The 17,351-nt window shown below is 36.7% G+C and overlaps 1 protein-coding gene across 2 annotated transcripts in view; it reads left to right on the top strand.

Annotated features, from left to right (window-relative positions):
• The window catches only part of LOC134789746 (cell adhesion molecule Dscam2), a 214,145-nt gene that overhangs the window by 5,566 nt on the left and 191,228 nt on the right, over window positions 1-17,351 (top strand). For both annotated transcript variants that reach the window (XR_010144110.1, XM_063760374.1), the window contains exon 2: window positions 8,565-8,665. Coding sequence is in view for 1 of the 2 variants with exons in the window: in XM_063760374.1 (XP_063616444.1) it covers window positions 8,620-8,665 (46 nt within the window). In the remaining variant the exon portion in view is untranslated. The remainder of the gene's footprint in view (window positions 1-8,564; window positions 8,666-17,351) is intronic.

Below are 17,351 nucleotides of genomic sequence, written 5' to 3'. Positions count from 1 at the left end.
GACGTAGGCCCGTGTCACTCTGGGAATGGAAGACCATGTTTTATTAGACTATGAGTGCAACTGGCTCTTTAAAGGTGGAGGCGAGCCAAGCTCGCCCGTCAAGTGACCGGGCTTTATCGCAGCGATATGTCTTCGTGCGCGTCAAACTGTATCTGATATACGACTCACATTAATGCAAGTTTCCATCGTCCAGCACTTATTTGGAATCTACATTAGAATTTAGGGCATTTAGGCTATAGGATTTAAATGTGCCGGGGCAGTGGGTAAATCAGTAATTATACAAGTGTACCTACCATACGAGTAGATCAAATTAAGATTCCTGATTTTTAGGATTCCGTACCCAAAGGGTAAGGGTAAGGGGCTATTACTAAGACTCCACTGTCCGTCTGTCTGTCTGTCACCAGGCTGTATCTTATGAACCGTGATAGTGTACAGAACCCTCGGTGGGCGAGTCCGACTCGCACTCGTCCGGTTTTTTAATATACACACATAATCTCTACAGATTCCAATACTATTTCAGGTAGGTGTTTTTCGAATTGTTCTGTACAAAAATGCGAAATATGTATTAGTGAAATGAATACATAATTATGACCACTTGGCTGGCAAAGTATTTTCAAAATTTAAATCCGTGACATACGGTACGTGTATGTAAAATGTAGAAAACGATATATGTATTATGTTAAGCGTAAAAACTGTACTTCATCACAATGATTAATGATTCTTTTGCTTTGCGTGACGCAGAGGCCGGTTCGAACTTAGGTTAATATGTCAAATAGATCTCAATTTGCTTGTGCATCAAGTCGTACTTACACATTTTTGGATATGTAATGCATTGCCCATAATGTCAGTAGGTAATGGATCTCTAACAGATTATCAAAATACAAATCCTGCTTCTTTGTACAGTCAAGTGTAAAAATGCACCCATGCCAGCGAATTAACAACTATGGGAGATATTTTTGAGTATGATGAGTGCACCCATTCGACTCTGTGTACGTTTCCCCCCGCAAAAATGGCAGAACGATTTGTACGGTAAGATATCGCTCGGGCCCCTCCCTCCCGACGTGTCGGAAGCCGGCGTTGCTCGAAGGTATCCATATAACACCGTGACGACACTAATTGTTACAAGAAAAGACAAGTTGTGCCCTCTATAACTGTGTTACCACCGATCTCCGCAAACTTCGTAGCTTCTCGGAGTTCCTCGAGTGTTTTCCAAACAAGCCTCTAACCTCATTATTATTTTATTGTGGCCTACGTTACTCTTCAAACGAGCACATAACTTCCTATATACTTAGTAATAACGGCTATATTTGCTTGGCATAGACTGGAATCGTAGAAAAGTAATGGGTGCTTGAGTTTATGGGACCAGGAATGTCGATAAATTATCGTTATTTCAGTTATTTATAACCGTTATACGAGGTTGATTAGCATGAAAATTAATGTTGTTCCTCGTAAAAGGTTTGATTGTGTTGACGGTGGTTGACGGTTAAGAATAACAGACAGTTATGGCTAGCAATAGAAGGAATAGTATAAATAAATTGTACCTATTAATTATTCAAAACTGTAAAGATATTTTATGCAAACTTAAAGTGTCACAATAAAGTTGAAGATGATAATCGCATCGACTTGCATCTGTTCTCTAGTTAAAACTTTAGTTAGAGCAGTCAACTATTAATTTGTTAGAGCAAAACTCTATCAGTAGGGCGAGCTCACAATTTCAGTAAATCACATGCCAATGGGCTGACCATATTATTATTAGTTCAATTGAGCGTTCGTTTGTACAAAATTGCTTTTATGGGACCGAATGCATTAAAACCGTAAGAAAGTCGGAAATGGGAGTCTAAATTGACGTTTTTCTTAGGTTTCAAAATGCCTCATATCAAAAGGTTGCATTGCAGAGTATGACCGCACATTGCCATTGTCTCCTGGCTTATATGCCGTAAGTATGGAGAAATCGAGGAATATATTTAGTAATTTAGTTAGAGAAGGTATAAATAAGATACTCGTATTGAGGTGTTTTAAAATTATATCAATAGAATTTATTTATTGCAACTTCGTTGTGATAGTAGTATTACCTACCTATTTAGTTCGTTTTCTGTCCGATTTTCTTTCTATATTTAATTGAAATTTTTTCATCCGACCTAATTTTAAGAAAAATTGTATTGTATATAGAAAATCACTTTGAATTCAACGTGGACTTTGCTTACCCCAAACTAAGCTAAGCGTGTTAAAAAATACTATGAAAATAAATAAATGCCTTTAACATTAAGGATGACTCACGTTAGACCGGGCTGTGTCCGGGTCGGAGCTTCCGGCGCTTACTTTTCTATGACATGACAGGTGATCACGTGATGCTTTCAATAGAAAGAAGCTCCGGCCCGGACACGGCCCGGTCTAATGTGAGTCATCCTTTATTCGATCCAAGGACCTCCAACTTCGGATCCAGAATGCAGGGTTACTATTGGCTTGGCAAGGAGGTCGTTAATTTAATAATAATTAATAGTACACTACTGTACAACTTATATTCCATTGCTAATACAAATCGACTGAACATATAAAGCATTCGATTCTGCCATTGTGAGTTGAGAGCCGAAACGCGTCTCCCTGAATAGTCCCACTCCATTATTAACCACCGTACTGACCTGCATAATTGATCCCAGGCTTGCCAAAGGTATAACACCAGAATACCCTCCTGTACTCAAGCAATTCTAAGCCTTATTGAAACGCAACAGCGTCTAACATAATGACAGGGTTCCGTTGGATCATGGTAGACAAATAGACAACATTTCACAGGGCGATTGGCAAGGGAAGAAAAAAAATGGTTGGCGATCTAGAACCGCCCGTGTAGGTGTTTTGTATTGTTCGTTTTTGTAATCGATTGCTCTAGGGAACCGAGGCCTACCATCGCTATGACGGAGGCGGAGGTGAGTTCGGTACTTTTAGTTTTCGTTTCCGATTTCGTTCGTTCGCTTTTGTCACGCGGTGTGAAAGAAATAAATTGAAAGCATCAATCCACCAATACTTAAACTATTTCATGTAGAATATGTAATACAGATTATGTTCCAGTTAAGGATGACTCACGTTAGACCGGCCCGTGTCCGGGCCGAAGCTTCCGGCGCTCACCTTTCTATAACATGACAGGCGATCACGTGATGCTTTCCATAGAAAACGATGCGGCGGAAGCTGCGCCCCGGACACGGCCGGGTCTAACGTGAGCCATCATTTACTCATTAAACCATTGAAAGCATCAATCCACCAAAACTCAAACGTTTTTATGTAGAATAGATATGTAATACATTTTTCTCAAACATGCAATGAAATATTGATGTTATGTTCCTTATAATAGGCTGCAAAGTATGACGTTTCAGGTGCGGCTAGGACAAAAGGTCGTTAATGGAATTTCATACACATCTTGCAGGCCTAGGCCGGCAAAGTCCTCTTTTTTAATTTTCATTTCACAGATATTTGTGACACAGCATCGTGGCATTCATCCATTTAAAAAAACTAGAGGCAGTATTTGCTTTATGGTTCGTAATGACACTCTGCCACTACGCCTATAAAAAAAAACAAAAAACAATGTTTGCTATAATTTGCAGTTTTATTTGTATAAAATCAACATGAACTTAATAAATAATACATTCTATAATTTTAAATTATAAATTTAACTACACAAATAAAAACATTTAAAATATTTCATCTAAACGTTAGCGGTAAAAAGGTCTACTCAAACACGCGTAGTTGTATTTTTTAAATTGTTATGGAGGTAAAGTTGAAAAAAAAATCATTCTGTTTTATTGGATTTATGGTGCGTTGTTGATTTTTTGACTTTAATATTAGTTCCGACGAAATAATGAAATTAATATTAATTGTAATCGTAGGCGTTGGAATTGGCAGCGTAAGCAGAATTGATTTTAATAACTTGCTGCCTCTGCCGCCAAGTCAAAGACGAAGTATGTATATGGTTGCTTATGGCAATTTTATTATTTGAGAAACTAAGAAAAATGGCTTACAGTTTATTAGAAACAGTTTTGTGGCATATTTTAAAAGAATGTAACTACAAATTCGTCAACACTGTGGAAATTATACTTATTTACTCCGTGCATAAAGCAACGATATATGTGAAACATTATATCAACATGAAAGACTATGTAAACTTATGTGACGAAAACGACAGTCAGACGGATACAAGGCGAAAAAAATCAAAGATACATGTAAATATACGGGTAGTAAAAATACACGACTCGTGTAAAACATACGCATTTAGTTTTTTCTATAAATAAAATTTGGGTTTCGTGGATTTTTTATTTTATTTATTTCATTGCATGTTTGAGAAAAGCACTATACATACCTCGGCGGGAAATGGAGTTGCCCGCGCTCAGACCTATCCGGCCTCGCTTCGCTCGGCCGTCTATATGTCTTCGGCCGGCAACCCCTTTCGTCCCGGCCTCTGTAGTAATGTACTATTATGTTCCAGTTATTCATTAAACCACAGTACCTAAATATTAGAATGATTATATAATTTAATTTGGTTATAATTTGAGTTAAATAGAATTTATTTTAAATTATTTGTTTTACCAGGGACACACTGACCGCTTTATTACATAAATACGTACTACATATCAGGTGGGCCGTAGGTGTGTTTATGCCGACAACGTAAACATATTGTATTTATGGTTGTTCCCGAAAGTAAGTTAACATATAGTTTTCGATTCAATCATTATGGTCAAGATGCAATGTCCAATAAATATTTCATTAGGGGATACAAAAATGTTAAGAGATCTCGAATAATATATAAAAACAAATGACGGCAATTAAGTTACATTTTTTTTGCCAGTAATAAAACCGACATTCTTATCAAACGACAATCGTGATAAAGCCACATGTTTGTCACAAGATATATCGGTTTTGTATTACGTTATGCGTAGTGCGAGTTCTAGAACAGAAAATAATACAACCGATAATAATACAACTATTCCGTTTCCTGAATCTTCTTCTTCTTTTTCTTCGTCGTTCCCTCATGACTGAGGATCGTGACCAACCACTATGTCGCTCCATTTATCGCGAACAAGGGCTATGTGGGCTGCCCTCTGCATGGAACCACATGCTTGCTTAATGGAATCCGACCATCTTGCAGGGGCTCTTCCTCTAGCGCGCTTGCCTTCAACTTGCCCCAGTATGATGTCACGTTCGAGGCTGTGGTGTGGCGACCGCATTATGTGCCCAAAGAATCTGGCTCTTAGATTCTTTGGGCACATAATGCGGTTCTCTTGGCAGATTGTTGAGAGTCGTTTGGTGATTTTTAGTTCTCTCAGAATGGACTCATTTGTTCTCATTGCGGTCCATGGGATTCTTAGGATTCCCATGGTTTCCTGAATACTAAAACTTAAAACCGATAACTAAGTAAGGAAGACATTTTGTCTTTTAAGCTGTACCCCAATTCTATTTCTTTCTGTTAAATTTAAGTCTATTTCCAAATGATAAAAAAATGATGCTGTATGAAAATATCAAATAAGTATGTTAAAAGTTATTCCTGTAAATGGGCGAAAATCCTTTTGGTTATTTTCAGAGTTAGTAGGTACATAACTAGAAACTTAATCATGACGAGATATACTTAATTATTGTTGCGACCTTCTTTGACGATACCTACTTAATTAACGAAAACGTAAACGTTACGTAACGTTAATAAAAATATGATGATATTTAATTTATATGTTGTTTATGAAACATAAGGTTTTTCTTCTTTCAAAAAATTTCCACGGCTTATACCTGAGTAAAATATCTTCTCAAATATATTACTCTTGAATGAGCAAGGATTTTCAATAAACAATGCAAGCTGCAGCACCGATTTACTGAGGTAAATTATTGGTTTTGTGTCAGAAACATCATAAAATCGGTAAAATGTAGTTTCAAGTTTCGAATCAGTTCATTATATTGCAGCGAATCTTGAAAATGTTGCAATTTCATAGCATCTCTTTGTTTTCAGAACTGGATTTGTAAACAATAGTAACACTGGTCAGCTATATTTTCTGGGAAATATACGTTCAATCATTGTTTAAGAAATACAGGACATTATAATTATATTGACATGCCCCGTGTTTCAACTGCGTTAAAAACTGGCATTCGCAACTGGACTGAAAAGGACTCTAATTATATGCCATTTCTTCCACCACGTCGTTTTGTGTTTGATTTGAAATAATTATAAAACATGCAAAAACTATTGCTGTAAAGATGTAGTACCTACTCGAAAATTTAGGCTATATACCGACGTACGCCTACATATAAAAAAATATATACAGGGCTAATATGTAAGTGTAGGAGAATGTATTTCCAAGCTGATTTATTTCCCTGCGTGTCTAATTCAGGTTATTTTGGTGGAGTGTGTAAAGTGTGTTTAATTAATGAAACTACTATTTGGTTATTATGAATATTATACTAAATTTACCATCGATGATAGGATTTAAAATGAATTATATATCTCTATACATAGACCTTATTTTTGTACGAAGTCGTCTCCCAATTTTACTTTCAAATGATATCCGTCGCCCTAGTTATGAAACTCAATGGGGCCGTAAACATTGCAAAATCATCTTGTAAGTACTTATCAAACTTTTATGGTTTCTTCTCAACTTCTGTAACAGAAATACTTAACAGTCATGGATCAACATAAAATATATGCTGTTATGTGTCAGCTAGAATATATACCTACTCGTAAAGCTTGGAATACATAATTGCATCAGACTCCCAGTTTAAATTACTGAGCCGTAAAACAACCGGAAGGAAAATTAAGATATCGAATGTTAAATTGGGTACGTATTACGAATTCGACTGGCTAGGTCAAGATATTGGAGCGATGAATTAGCTCCTGCCTCCTATAAAATAAGGTGTACATTTAAAGGAGGGAAGATTTTACATTAGCATACATTTATTTTATCAAATAAAAATACCAGGAGGCCAATTCGAACGTTCATTTTGTTATCTAAATGATGTCATTCTGTTATCATGTGCTCGTGTATAATTTAGTACTTGTTCGTAAATGGTTTGGCGCGAGCGAGACGCACGGGCGAATGGTAACAAAATGACATCACTTGATGTCAAAATCTAAGTTTAAATTGGCTAGAGGCCAATAATGTAATGTCATACTTAATCGAATTTTCTGTTCGTGTCTTTGTGTTTTTTCATCAGCAATATTTGTTTTGTAATCATTGGTAGTAGGTACGTTGTTGTTTTGCGTAATTCTTTCTAATGCTAAAAAAACGATGTATACTAACTGTGAAGTTATTAAAAAAAACTAGCTCAAAAGTTAAAAAAGTAAATTATGTCTGATATGGGTTGGGTGTACCGACAAATTTCCGCCGACGTTTTGTTGGATATCCCACTTCCGTGTCGTCCGGGCTTGATTGATTAACTTTGTACTGACGACCTAATGGTGTGTTTCTATTTTGTTTTTGTTTGACACATTATGACTTTTTTGTTTAATGGTTTAGGTGTTTATCATTTTGTGAGCTTAATGGGCTTTTAATATCATAACATAACTGACGAGTCGATTTTAATATTTAATAACATTTGTGTCATCATCGTCATGCTAAGTATATTTACTTCCGCTCTAAATATAAATTTCCGATTTAAATTTGCTAAAGATACGATATGAATCAAATATATCAGTGTCAAAAGTGACGTTTTTGTTTGAAGAAATCCCGATCCGATTCATATCCCATCTTTAGCAAATTTTTGACTTAATTTTGTAACAAACGCAGAAACGCCTGTGAACGATGCTATTAAGCTTAGATAAATTTTTGTGGAAAAATTACTGTTTGTGGTTAGACTTGAACTCACGGCCTCTGGATCGAGACTCCAGCGCTCTGCCATCTGAGATGATGATGATGAATTATCTAGCGCTGGAGTGTCGATCCAGATGCCGTGAGTTCAACTTTCATCTAAGACAGTAATTTTTGCACTTTTAAAATTTCTGACTTATCTTAAATGTGCGTTTTAAAACTGGCACTTCAATCCCGCAGCTTCCTAACCCCCATCCGGAAGCGAGGCACTTTATCAACGCCGGTAGGTACTTTAAAAACTCGTCGCGTTCATTTGTTATCGGACAAAATGTATGCCAGCCAGGATTAATTGTTTTTTTAATTCTCACGGCGTCTGTAATGATCTTTCTCTAGAGCCAATTTATGATAAATTTGCAGTTCTGGGAGTAATAAATCTATATTATTAAATTAGGCATTTTTTTTGAGACACATAAACTCGGTTATAAGTATTACGTATAGCATGATTGAAAGCGATAGCTCAATCTCTCTCATCCTGGAGAAGAGGCTATTTACCTAAAGTAGTAGTTTCAGAATAATATAAATGATTGCTTATAATCAAATACTTCCGTGATAAAAAAAATACGTCTCATATATTTAAAATGACTTTTTTAAGTACACCCAAAAAACATCTCTCACACATTATTAATATCTTTCTAATCTGTGCTTAGGCGCAGTCAGCAAAATAGCTTAGCACCGTGGCATACATATACGTAAATTGAACAATAAACTTATCAAATTGTCAATTTTTTTCAGATGCCCAAGCTCCAGTGTGCCACCAATAGCGATGTGAGCAGCCCGTGACGTCATCATGTGCTCGTGGGTGGTGTCCGCCCTGCTCATCCTATTTGCCATGGGTAAGAACATTTAACCTTTTGGACGCCAATGACCGATATATCTGCACCGCAGGTTCAACGCCAAAGACTGATTAATCGGTCACATACCACAGAGCAACATAGACCTATGTGCATATGCATAAAGTTCAATTTCAGTTTTGACACTTCGGTGACGTGGCGTCCGGGTGACTGCTTTTGTGTTTGACATGGCGTCGAAAAGGTTAACCTCCTGACGACCCGCGTCCTACACGTGGGCTCCAATCAATAACGTCAAGTTGACAGAGTTAAAAATCTAGCAAATTTTGATACCCCGTCGTCAGAAGGTTAATTGAGTGAGGTTATTATTATTAGTTGAGGAAGGTATATTGAGTACAGTCAAAATTATAATAATGCATAGAGCATACCTATTTCACCTCAGTCAGATTTACTCTACTAACTTGATTGACTTGTTAAAAATGCATACGTAAATGTATTTAACACAGTTTTTTGTAAATTAAGAAACGTGAACTTTCTACAGCTACACTTTCCCTCCATACAATTACACTGAAGATGAGATTTTAATCTCCTTTAAGATAAAATAAATGAAATATTATTTAACGCGTTTCCTTGTAAGAACTTAAAAAGCAAATAGTCGGTATGACACAGTGTAAAAAGTAATTATATTTTAATTAATAAATTATGGTTTTATAGACTGTGGTTATGGTTTGCGCAAGTTCATGTTGACAAGTTAAGTTGTCGGGTTGGTTAAATAATTGCTCAAACTTTCATTGGACCTGGTGTTTAACGTGTTTAATTAGGTAACTTGCGAAATTCTACATTCAAGTGCCTGTAGGAACCTTTGTCTAGTTAGTTTATATTACCAGAAAATTTTCTTTTTAATTCATTGTTGTATGCCAAAACATCTCCATGCATACCTTTACCTTAAAAAATCCGAAATTCACCATAGCGTAAATCTTTTCGAGGCGTGTATTCTGTATCCGCTGTGACAAGAATTCAACCATAATTTTACCTGTATATAGGTCAATTTAGACACGGTTCCATAAACAATAGTGCTCGCCACGCAACCTCGCTATACCGATCGGCGTACTCCATCAGCTTTATGCTTCACGGAGCAAAAGCCAGTCAATATTTTTACAACTCTAATCCTGGCACAACAAAGGCCAGATTTACATCGAAGTCCTGTCAATTAAAATGGAAATTGGGACCCCGGGGCCCGGGCGTGTACATAAAACATGCAGCCAGATATCGCTTGTTTGCGGATTTTTATACGTTACTAATTGACTATGTATTTTTGTTAAATATTAGACATCGCTCGAAATGGTTATCGACAAATAACGCCTGGATTATGCACAATTAACCGATGTTTAATATTTTTAAACTACGTTTAGAATCCTAAGTATTATGTAAGTCTTATCTCATAGGTACAACTCCTCTTTTTCCTAATGGAAACGTCGGGGTCGATCGCATTAGGATAAAACTAGTTTTTTATACGGCAGATGTGACTATCGGTTCTACCTAAAAAATGATCATTAATGATTTTAGATCCAATCTGATCTTTATCGCCACTACTCTAACTCGCTCATTATTAGACTTAAATAAGTAATGCAATTAGCGCTAAAATCATAAACTGCTGATTTGTATAATCTGCAGTGATGTGAAGGGAAGAAAACACACTATTATATTAAATTTTAGATACCATTCTTTTACTTTAAGCACAATTAATGAATGTTACCCCTCACCCAACTAAACTGCAAACTGACAAACACATTACAAAATAACTCACATAATTGAGTAGTTATGTAGTTCTTTTAAAAGAGCGAACTCCTATTAACTGTTCCCGAGTTTCCGGCGACTTGACCCGTCTAACGGAAAACTCTCGAATGAATTTCGTAACGCACCTACTTGGAAGCGATTTATTTCCGGAAAGTTTTTCTTTGTAAACTAGTTGCATCTAGTACGATGTACGATTTTAAACTTTCTTTGAAAAATAAAACAGGTGAGTGCTAGTAAATTAGGTATTTGTTTTTATTTTTTACGAATATTAAAGTGGTGTAGTGTAGCGTTTCAGAAGTTCCAAATCGACTTCATATAAGAAATATAAGCTTCAGTTATTGACTCTGCATGTTTTTTTTTTCTTTTTGCTCGAAATTAATATACTTATGATTATATATGTGTCACGCAATTATTTATTGATTCTGGGGAAAAAATTAAAACATCGATTTTCACTGCCAAATCAGTGTTAGAATTTACTTAGGATAAATCATAATTTTGCAAATAAATGTACTTATACTATTATTGGTAAAAGATACTTATATGAAAAATCTTACCACTATCTGAAACCATCCGAAGGGTTAAACCGTGTGCGCAGCAACGTGTCATGTACCTATCAGCATGTCTGTGTGTATCTAGCAACACAGCCTGTCACAATACCTACTAGGTCCAAACTAAGCAGACCATTAAATAATAATTGTTAATACGACAAAGGATATACAATTGTAAACCAGTCAAACGACCAGCACACAGCAAATTGATGCAAAGCAATTTGACCCACATTGATCTGTAGTAACATATATTCGTCCGATACCGAGTCACTACGACCCAAATTGAGTTAGTATCACACGTGTGATACTAGGGCGCTCCACGCGTTAATATATTTAAAAAAATAACTTTTTCGTAATAAACCCTTAATTTAATGTGATACTAGGTTTTATTGCGTTACCGCAACCCAATTAAATATTAAAAGCAAAGTCCATTCCGTCACTAACGATGTGGTTTAAATATTTTAAGCTCTGAGTTATTTAAGTAGGAATGTGCAAAATTCCATTGCTCTGTGGTCTCTGCAGCCAGTCAGTCTTGATTGCATTGCCCAAAAATGTACTCGTATCAATGAAATAATACTATTTGGTTGTGATGTTGAAATTTAAGACTATACAGGATTTAGTTACAAGGCCAAATAACTGGGAGACCGAGCTTTGCTAGTAAAACATATATAAGTAAACTCAAAAATGCACGTTTTCCTTGAGATAAGACCTAGCTAGATCGAATTTTCGCCCCCGAAAACCCCCAATTTCATCGAAATCGTTAGAGCCGTTTCCGAGATCCCCGAAATATATATATTATATAAATAAATATACAAGATTTGCTCGTTTAAAGGTATAATATAATATATTTGTTACCTAAGAGCCAAAAATATACCTATATTTAGACACATGGCCCTTGGTAGATTTCGCCCGATAAAACTAAGACAGGTTAAGAAATTAGTTAAACTAAGCGACACTGATGACTCATTTATTATCTGCCTAGTCCGCTTTTTATCAACCCCGAAGATAGCTAATTAGTATAAATATTTAATACACAGAGAAATGGAAAAGTCTGGTAACGAAAAGTTTTCGCACTCGTTCGAGTTTTTCATGAATTTTATCATCTCATTAGCCTTTGTTATGTCTAGACAAAACTGAGTCTTCTATGTTTTGAGGGCGTTTCTAAATATTTAAGACTTGTTGCTACTTACTCGTTTCTTGCGAGTATGAAAAATTTATCAACCTAGATGCATAATATATCATAGTCTTATTTTCATGAAAAGTTTAATTGAAAACCGTAATATCTACTTGATTCTAGAAATAAAGGAATGCAAGAGTATATATCAGTATAAAACATAACAAAAAAAATATTATTAGATTAAGTTATTAATTATTATATTTTAGAACATTTACATATTGTAATTTCTGACATAATAAATAAATTTTGTTAATTTATGCAAGAGTAGATGTATTATTTAAACATTAACATTGAGTATAATATATAATGGCTTTTTTAATAATTGATCAGATTACATAATAAGGTTATCGTAAGAACGTTTTGACCGAGGCGATACGGAAAGCTAGTATATCTAAATATATAAACGTGAAAGACCTGACTGACTGACTGACTTAAATCAACGCACAGCCCAAACCGCTGGGACTAGAAAGTCCAAATTTGGCAACTAGATTCCTTATAAGGTCTAGGGGTCCACTAAGAAAGGATTTTTCAAAATTCATCCCCTAAAGGAGTGAAATGGGGGTCCAAAGTTTGTATGGGGAAACAAGATTAGTTAGACTATTTTATTCCAAATTTCACAGGAGTATTCCTAAAGATAAATGAGTAAACACGTGTTTCAGGTTTTTTGAAAATTGAACCCATAAGAGGGGGAAAAGTCCCCAATAGGGTTGATATCTCAAAATATCAATATGGGTATCGTTTTCATAGCATTTTGAGACGCTAATAACAAAAATGGCATCAAAATTAAAATTAATGTAGCCGAAGTGAACAATCATCCCCCTGGTGGGGGTGCAATGGGGTTGAAATTTCAAAATATCAATATACTATCATTTCTATGGTTTTGTGGGACGCTAATTACAAAAATGGGATCAAAATTAAAATATAACGTAGCCGACGTGAACTATGGCCCCTGGTGGGGAATGCTAATTACGAAGATAGCATAGACGGTTGTAACATACACGCTGATTTACAGCCACACGTGATCCAGACTTTTGAGAATGCAATGCCTTAAAGTAATTTTTTTTAGCTATTAGCTCAGGGAAAATTTTACTAATACCTACAATGGCTGTTGAATCGTTGGATATTGATGGGACCATGTTGGCTCACACCGTAGTACCTATAATTGGAGATGGAGCCTGTCAGGCCGCGTAGCCAAGATGCTAATCGCTTACTCTCCGTAGCGATCGAAACGCAACTGTCACTGTCGCGCTAATATGGAAGAGTGATAGAGAGACATAATGCTTTTCGTTGTCGAAGCGATAGCGATTGTAACCTTGGCTAGGCCGGCTGTTTCGCGCCATCTCCTATCTTCTGTATGATACGCAGGTGATGGCCAGGGAGGTGCGCGAGCAAATCGTTAGTCACGTGGTGGCCAACTGGGAGGAGTTTGTTATTATGTCTCATAACAGTAACGGTGATAATTACTCCAGCTCCGTTGAATACTGCAGTGAATTACTCGTAAGACCCACAATATCAGAGCCCCCTTCTTCACTCCTCTCTGTGGTTGCCAAGAAGATTACCACGAGAAGGAATGAAGAGATTACCACCCCACCACCCCATTTAGAATCAGACTCATCATTATCTCTTACCGCTACCAAAACAGTTACTAAAAAACGCCGTGCCAGGTTCACGAATACTACACGGAACAAACAACTAAAAGCTGCCGCAAATAAATATATGCAAAACAAATCATCAGATCACCATCAAGCTGCCGTAAGCAATTACCAAAAAATGAACCCTGATGTACACAGAGAAGCAGTAGCTAGGTATCAGCAAGCCCACCCCGAGGTAAACCGTGACACCTCTGCTAGGTATCAGCAAACCCACCCCGAGGTAAACCGTGACACTTCCGCTAGGTATCAGCAAATCACACACACTGATACACTTCATCCATGTAAAACTCCGCACCATTTTGCAATTCACTCTCAAGTTGCCGTTTAATGTCGTCCGAAAAACTGTCCTTATATTTTTCCCAGAGACTTAACGGGTCAGTAAGTTGACAAAAAACTAACATTATTATGAAAAGTTCACGCAGCTTGAAGGTAGAATCGCACAACGCAGCTTCCTCTAAAGTTGAGTCCCAAATGTTTATCGTCCTCTAGCAATCCAAGGGAGAACCACTAATGTAGTGTATAAGGAGGTGCTATAGGTACAAAAGGCTACAACTACATAAATAAAAAATATAAATTAAAAGGTGTTAGGTACAAAACGTACATTAGATTATATTAAATAAGTCGAGCTCGATTAATCGATATAATTACAATTCAGTACGGTTACCATCAGTTTGTCACTGACATAAACGCCGTCGTGAACGTAATTTACTTTCTATATATCCCGTTTGCACTAATATGCGAGTGCGAGCGAGATGTACAGAAAGTAAATTACGTTCTCGACGGCGTTTATGTCAGTGACAAACTGATGGTAACCGTACTGGTGTCTTCAAGTCAAGAGTGAATACTGTGAATAAGCTTTTACTGAAATAGTGAGCTACACCTTCGGCCTTGTCATCACTTTCCAGCAGGTGAGACTAAGGTCAGTCACTGTTCAGTCCGTAAAAAAAAAACAAAATTAAAAAAACTCTCCTGCGCGTGCGAAGCCGCGGGCAAAAGCTAGTTATAACTATAGGGTAAACGCATTTTCACTAAAACGGGTTTTTACGGTAAAAATAAACATACCTAACTTAATTATACGACTGCAGCAGTCTTCTGGAAATTAAGGGGATGATATTGATATTAGAAGAAGAATATTGCCTCGCAATAATCTGTCGCTGCGATGTAAACGCAATCCTGCAACAACGCTTTACATTATATTGTTTGAACACGTAGTCGACACGATACGCGATAATTTTCTGTCTATTCAAGCGAAGCAAATAATGACCAAAAGAGCTCTGTTTAAGAAAATCTAATTAACAGTAACTTCGCTTCCGTTTTCTTCGTTCCGTTTTAATGATAAACCTTAAACTGGCGCCCTTCGCTCTCCTCTTTCGCACCCTTCTTTATGGACCCCTAATGAGTTCGCCAGCAGTTTCATTAAACGTCGCGAAAGACTTGTTGTCCCTTGTTTATATGCTAATGATTTTTGCGTGCAAGATGAAACCTGTATGTTGCCAAACTAAAATCAACTTAAACACGACGCTGTAGAGTCGACGCTTGGAAAAATAAATAGTATAATGAAAATGCAGAGGATGCTATGTTAGAGTTGAGTTTTTTGATGAATGTCTTATTATAAAGATTATGGGTTAAGTTCTTTGTTGAATTTACAAAATGGTTGTTGTACACGAGGTCGCGATCTCCTAGGACCGAAGAAAACTTCCATGTTAAACTTAAAATTATTTTCAGAATTTTCTAATTTATGTATGTTTACTTTTTAAGGAAACGTTTGTTAAATACGAACGTTTGAATGAAATAAAGTGTTGTTACCAAAAAAATATTTTTAAATTTGTGCCTCTTCATCACAGTCTTTAAAGAGGTATTTAAAGCAAAAAAGGATAGATTCAGACTATTAAGCGCTAAATTTAAGCTCGTCGCCTTAATTAAGCTCGTATTGACCACGAGCGTATATCGTTGAATCCTAGATTTTGAGCTTAGTTAACTCGCCCTGACACTTCATTAATTTCTCTGAGCTGAATTTTCAATTCTGAAATGTCTATTAAACTTCACGTGCAGACTAATTGGCATTACTTAAATAGTTATTGCAGCCCCAAACTTAATAATTTCGATATTTTTAGGGTTCCGTACCCAAAGGGTAAAACGGGACCCTATTACTAAGACTTCGCTGTCCGTCCGTCCGTCCGTCCGTCCGTCCGTCCGTCCGTCCGTCCGTCCGTCTGTCACCAGGCTGTATCTCACGAACCGTGATAGCTAGACAGTTGAAATTTTCACAGATGATGTATTTCTGTTGCCGCTATAACAACAAATACTAAAAACAGAATAAAATAAAGATTTAAATGGGGCTCCCATACAACAAACGTGATTTTTGACCAAAGTTAAGCAACGTCGGGAGTGGTCAGTACTTGGATGGGTGACCGTTTTTTTTTTGCTTTTTTTTCGTTTTTTTTTTTTGCATTATGGTACGGAACCCTTCGTGCGCGAGTCCGACTCGCACTTGCCCGGTTTTTTTTTTATATGCCTATGTGTGTGTCCCACTGCTGGGCAAAGGCCTCCCCTCTCCCTTTCCAATCCTCCCTGTACTGAGCAAGATCCCGCCAATCCCGCTGGAATGCATCCAGGTCGTCCCGCCATCTCTTTCTCGGTCTGCCTCTGCCTCGACTACCCTGGGGATGCCAGCTAGTGGCTATTTTGGCCCATCTGTCATCATGCATCCGGCAGACATGTCCAGCCCAGTCCCACTTTAGCCTGACCCACTTTATTTCGATAATAATAGATTTTTAATAGAATATTATATGTAAGGTGCGTTAGTTACTGTGTAAAACGAAACGTATTGAGTGAACGAGACAGTATGCTTGAAGATAAAAAGGGAAGAATGATTGATTGAATGAAAGAAACAGAAATAGGATTAGGTTAGAGTAAGTTGAGATAGAAATATATTCATTATGGCCGAAAACGTTTCTATTCTTCGTCGCAACTGCAACACGGCAACAGTAATGACGCAACAGCGATGCAGCTTACTACGCTGCCGCGCTAAGCAAAACAAGCCTATTCGGATTTCGAGATAATCACAAGATCTTGAGACGATTTAGAGATCAACTAGATCTACATTAGATATCGACTAGATATAACTTGGATATCTAAGTCATAACTTGTCGAAATCGTTCCAGAGGACCTCCAGAATCGCGGAAACGTCAAATTTGACATATCTATCTTACAAATATCTTTAAATTATCCGTATCGTAACTTGTTGGAAGTCTAGTAGAAATCTAATTCATTTTCCGAATCGAGCTCTTTCAATTTCAGAACATTTATCGTAAAAGTACAAAGTATACAATAAAAAAGAAAATTTTAAAATGAGTTACTGCTCTTATGCTTAGCTGTGAAGTACGTTTTACTTGACTTTACCGTCTTATACCTAACTAGCTTTTGCCCGCGGCTTCGCACGCGCAGGAGAGTTTTCTTAATAATCTATGTACTTTAATGGTTTTAGGTATTTTGAATGTAAACAAACCGTTTAAGATGATAATTATTTTAAAAACGATGTTTGTGTACTGTTCAAT

The sequence above is a fragment of the Cydia splendana genome, chromosome 4, assembly GCF_910591565.1.
Source record: "Cydia splendana chromosome 4, ilCydSple1.2, whole genome shotgun sequence".
NCBI lineage: Eukaryota > Metazoa > Arthropoda > Insecta > Lepidoptera > Tortricidae > Cydia > Cydia splendana.
This window is presented reverse-complemented; position numbering and strand designations above follow the sequence as displayed.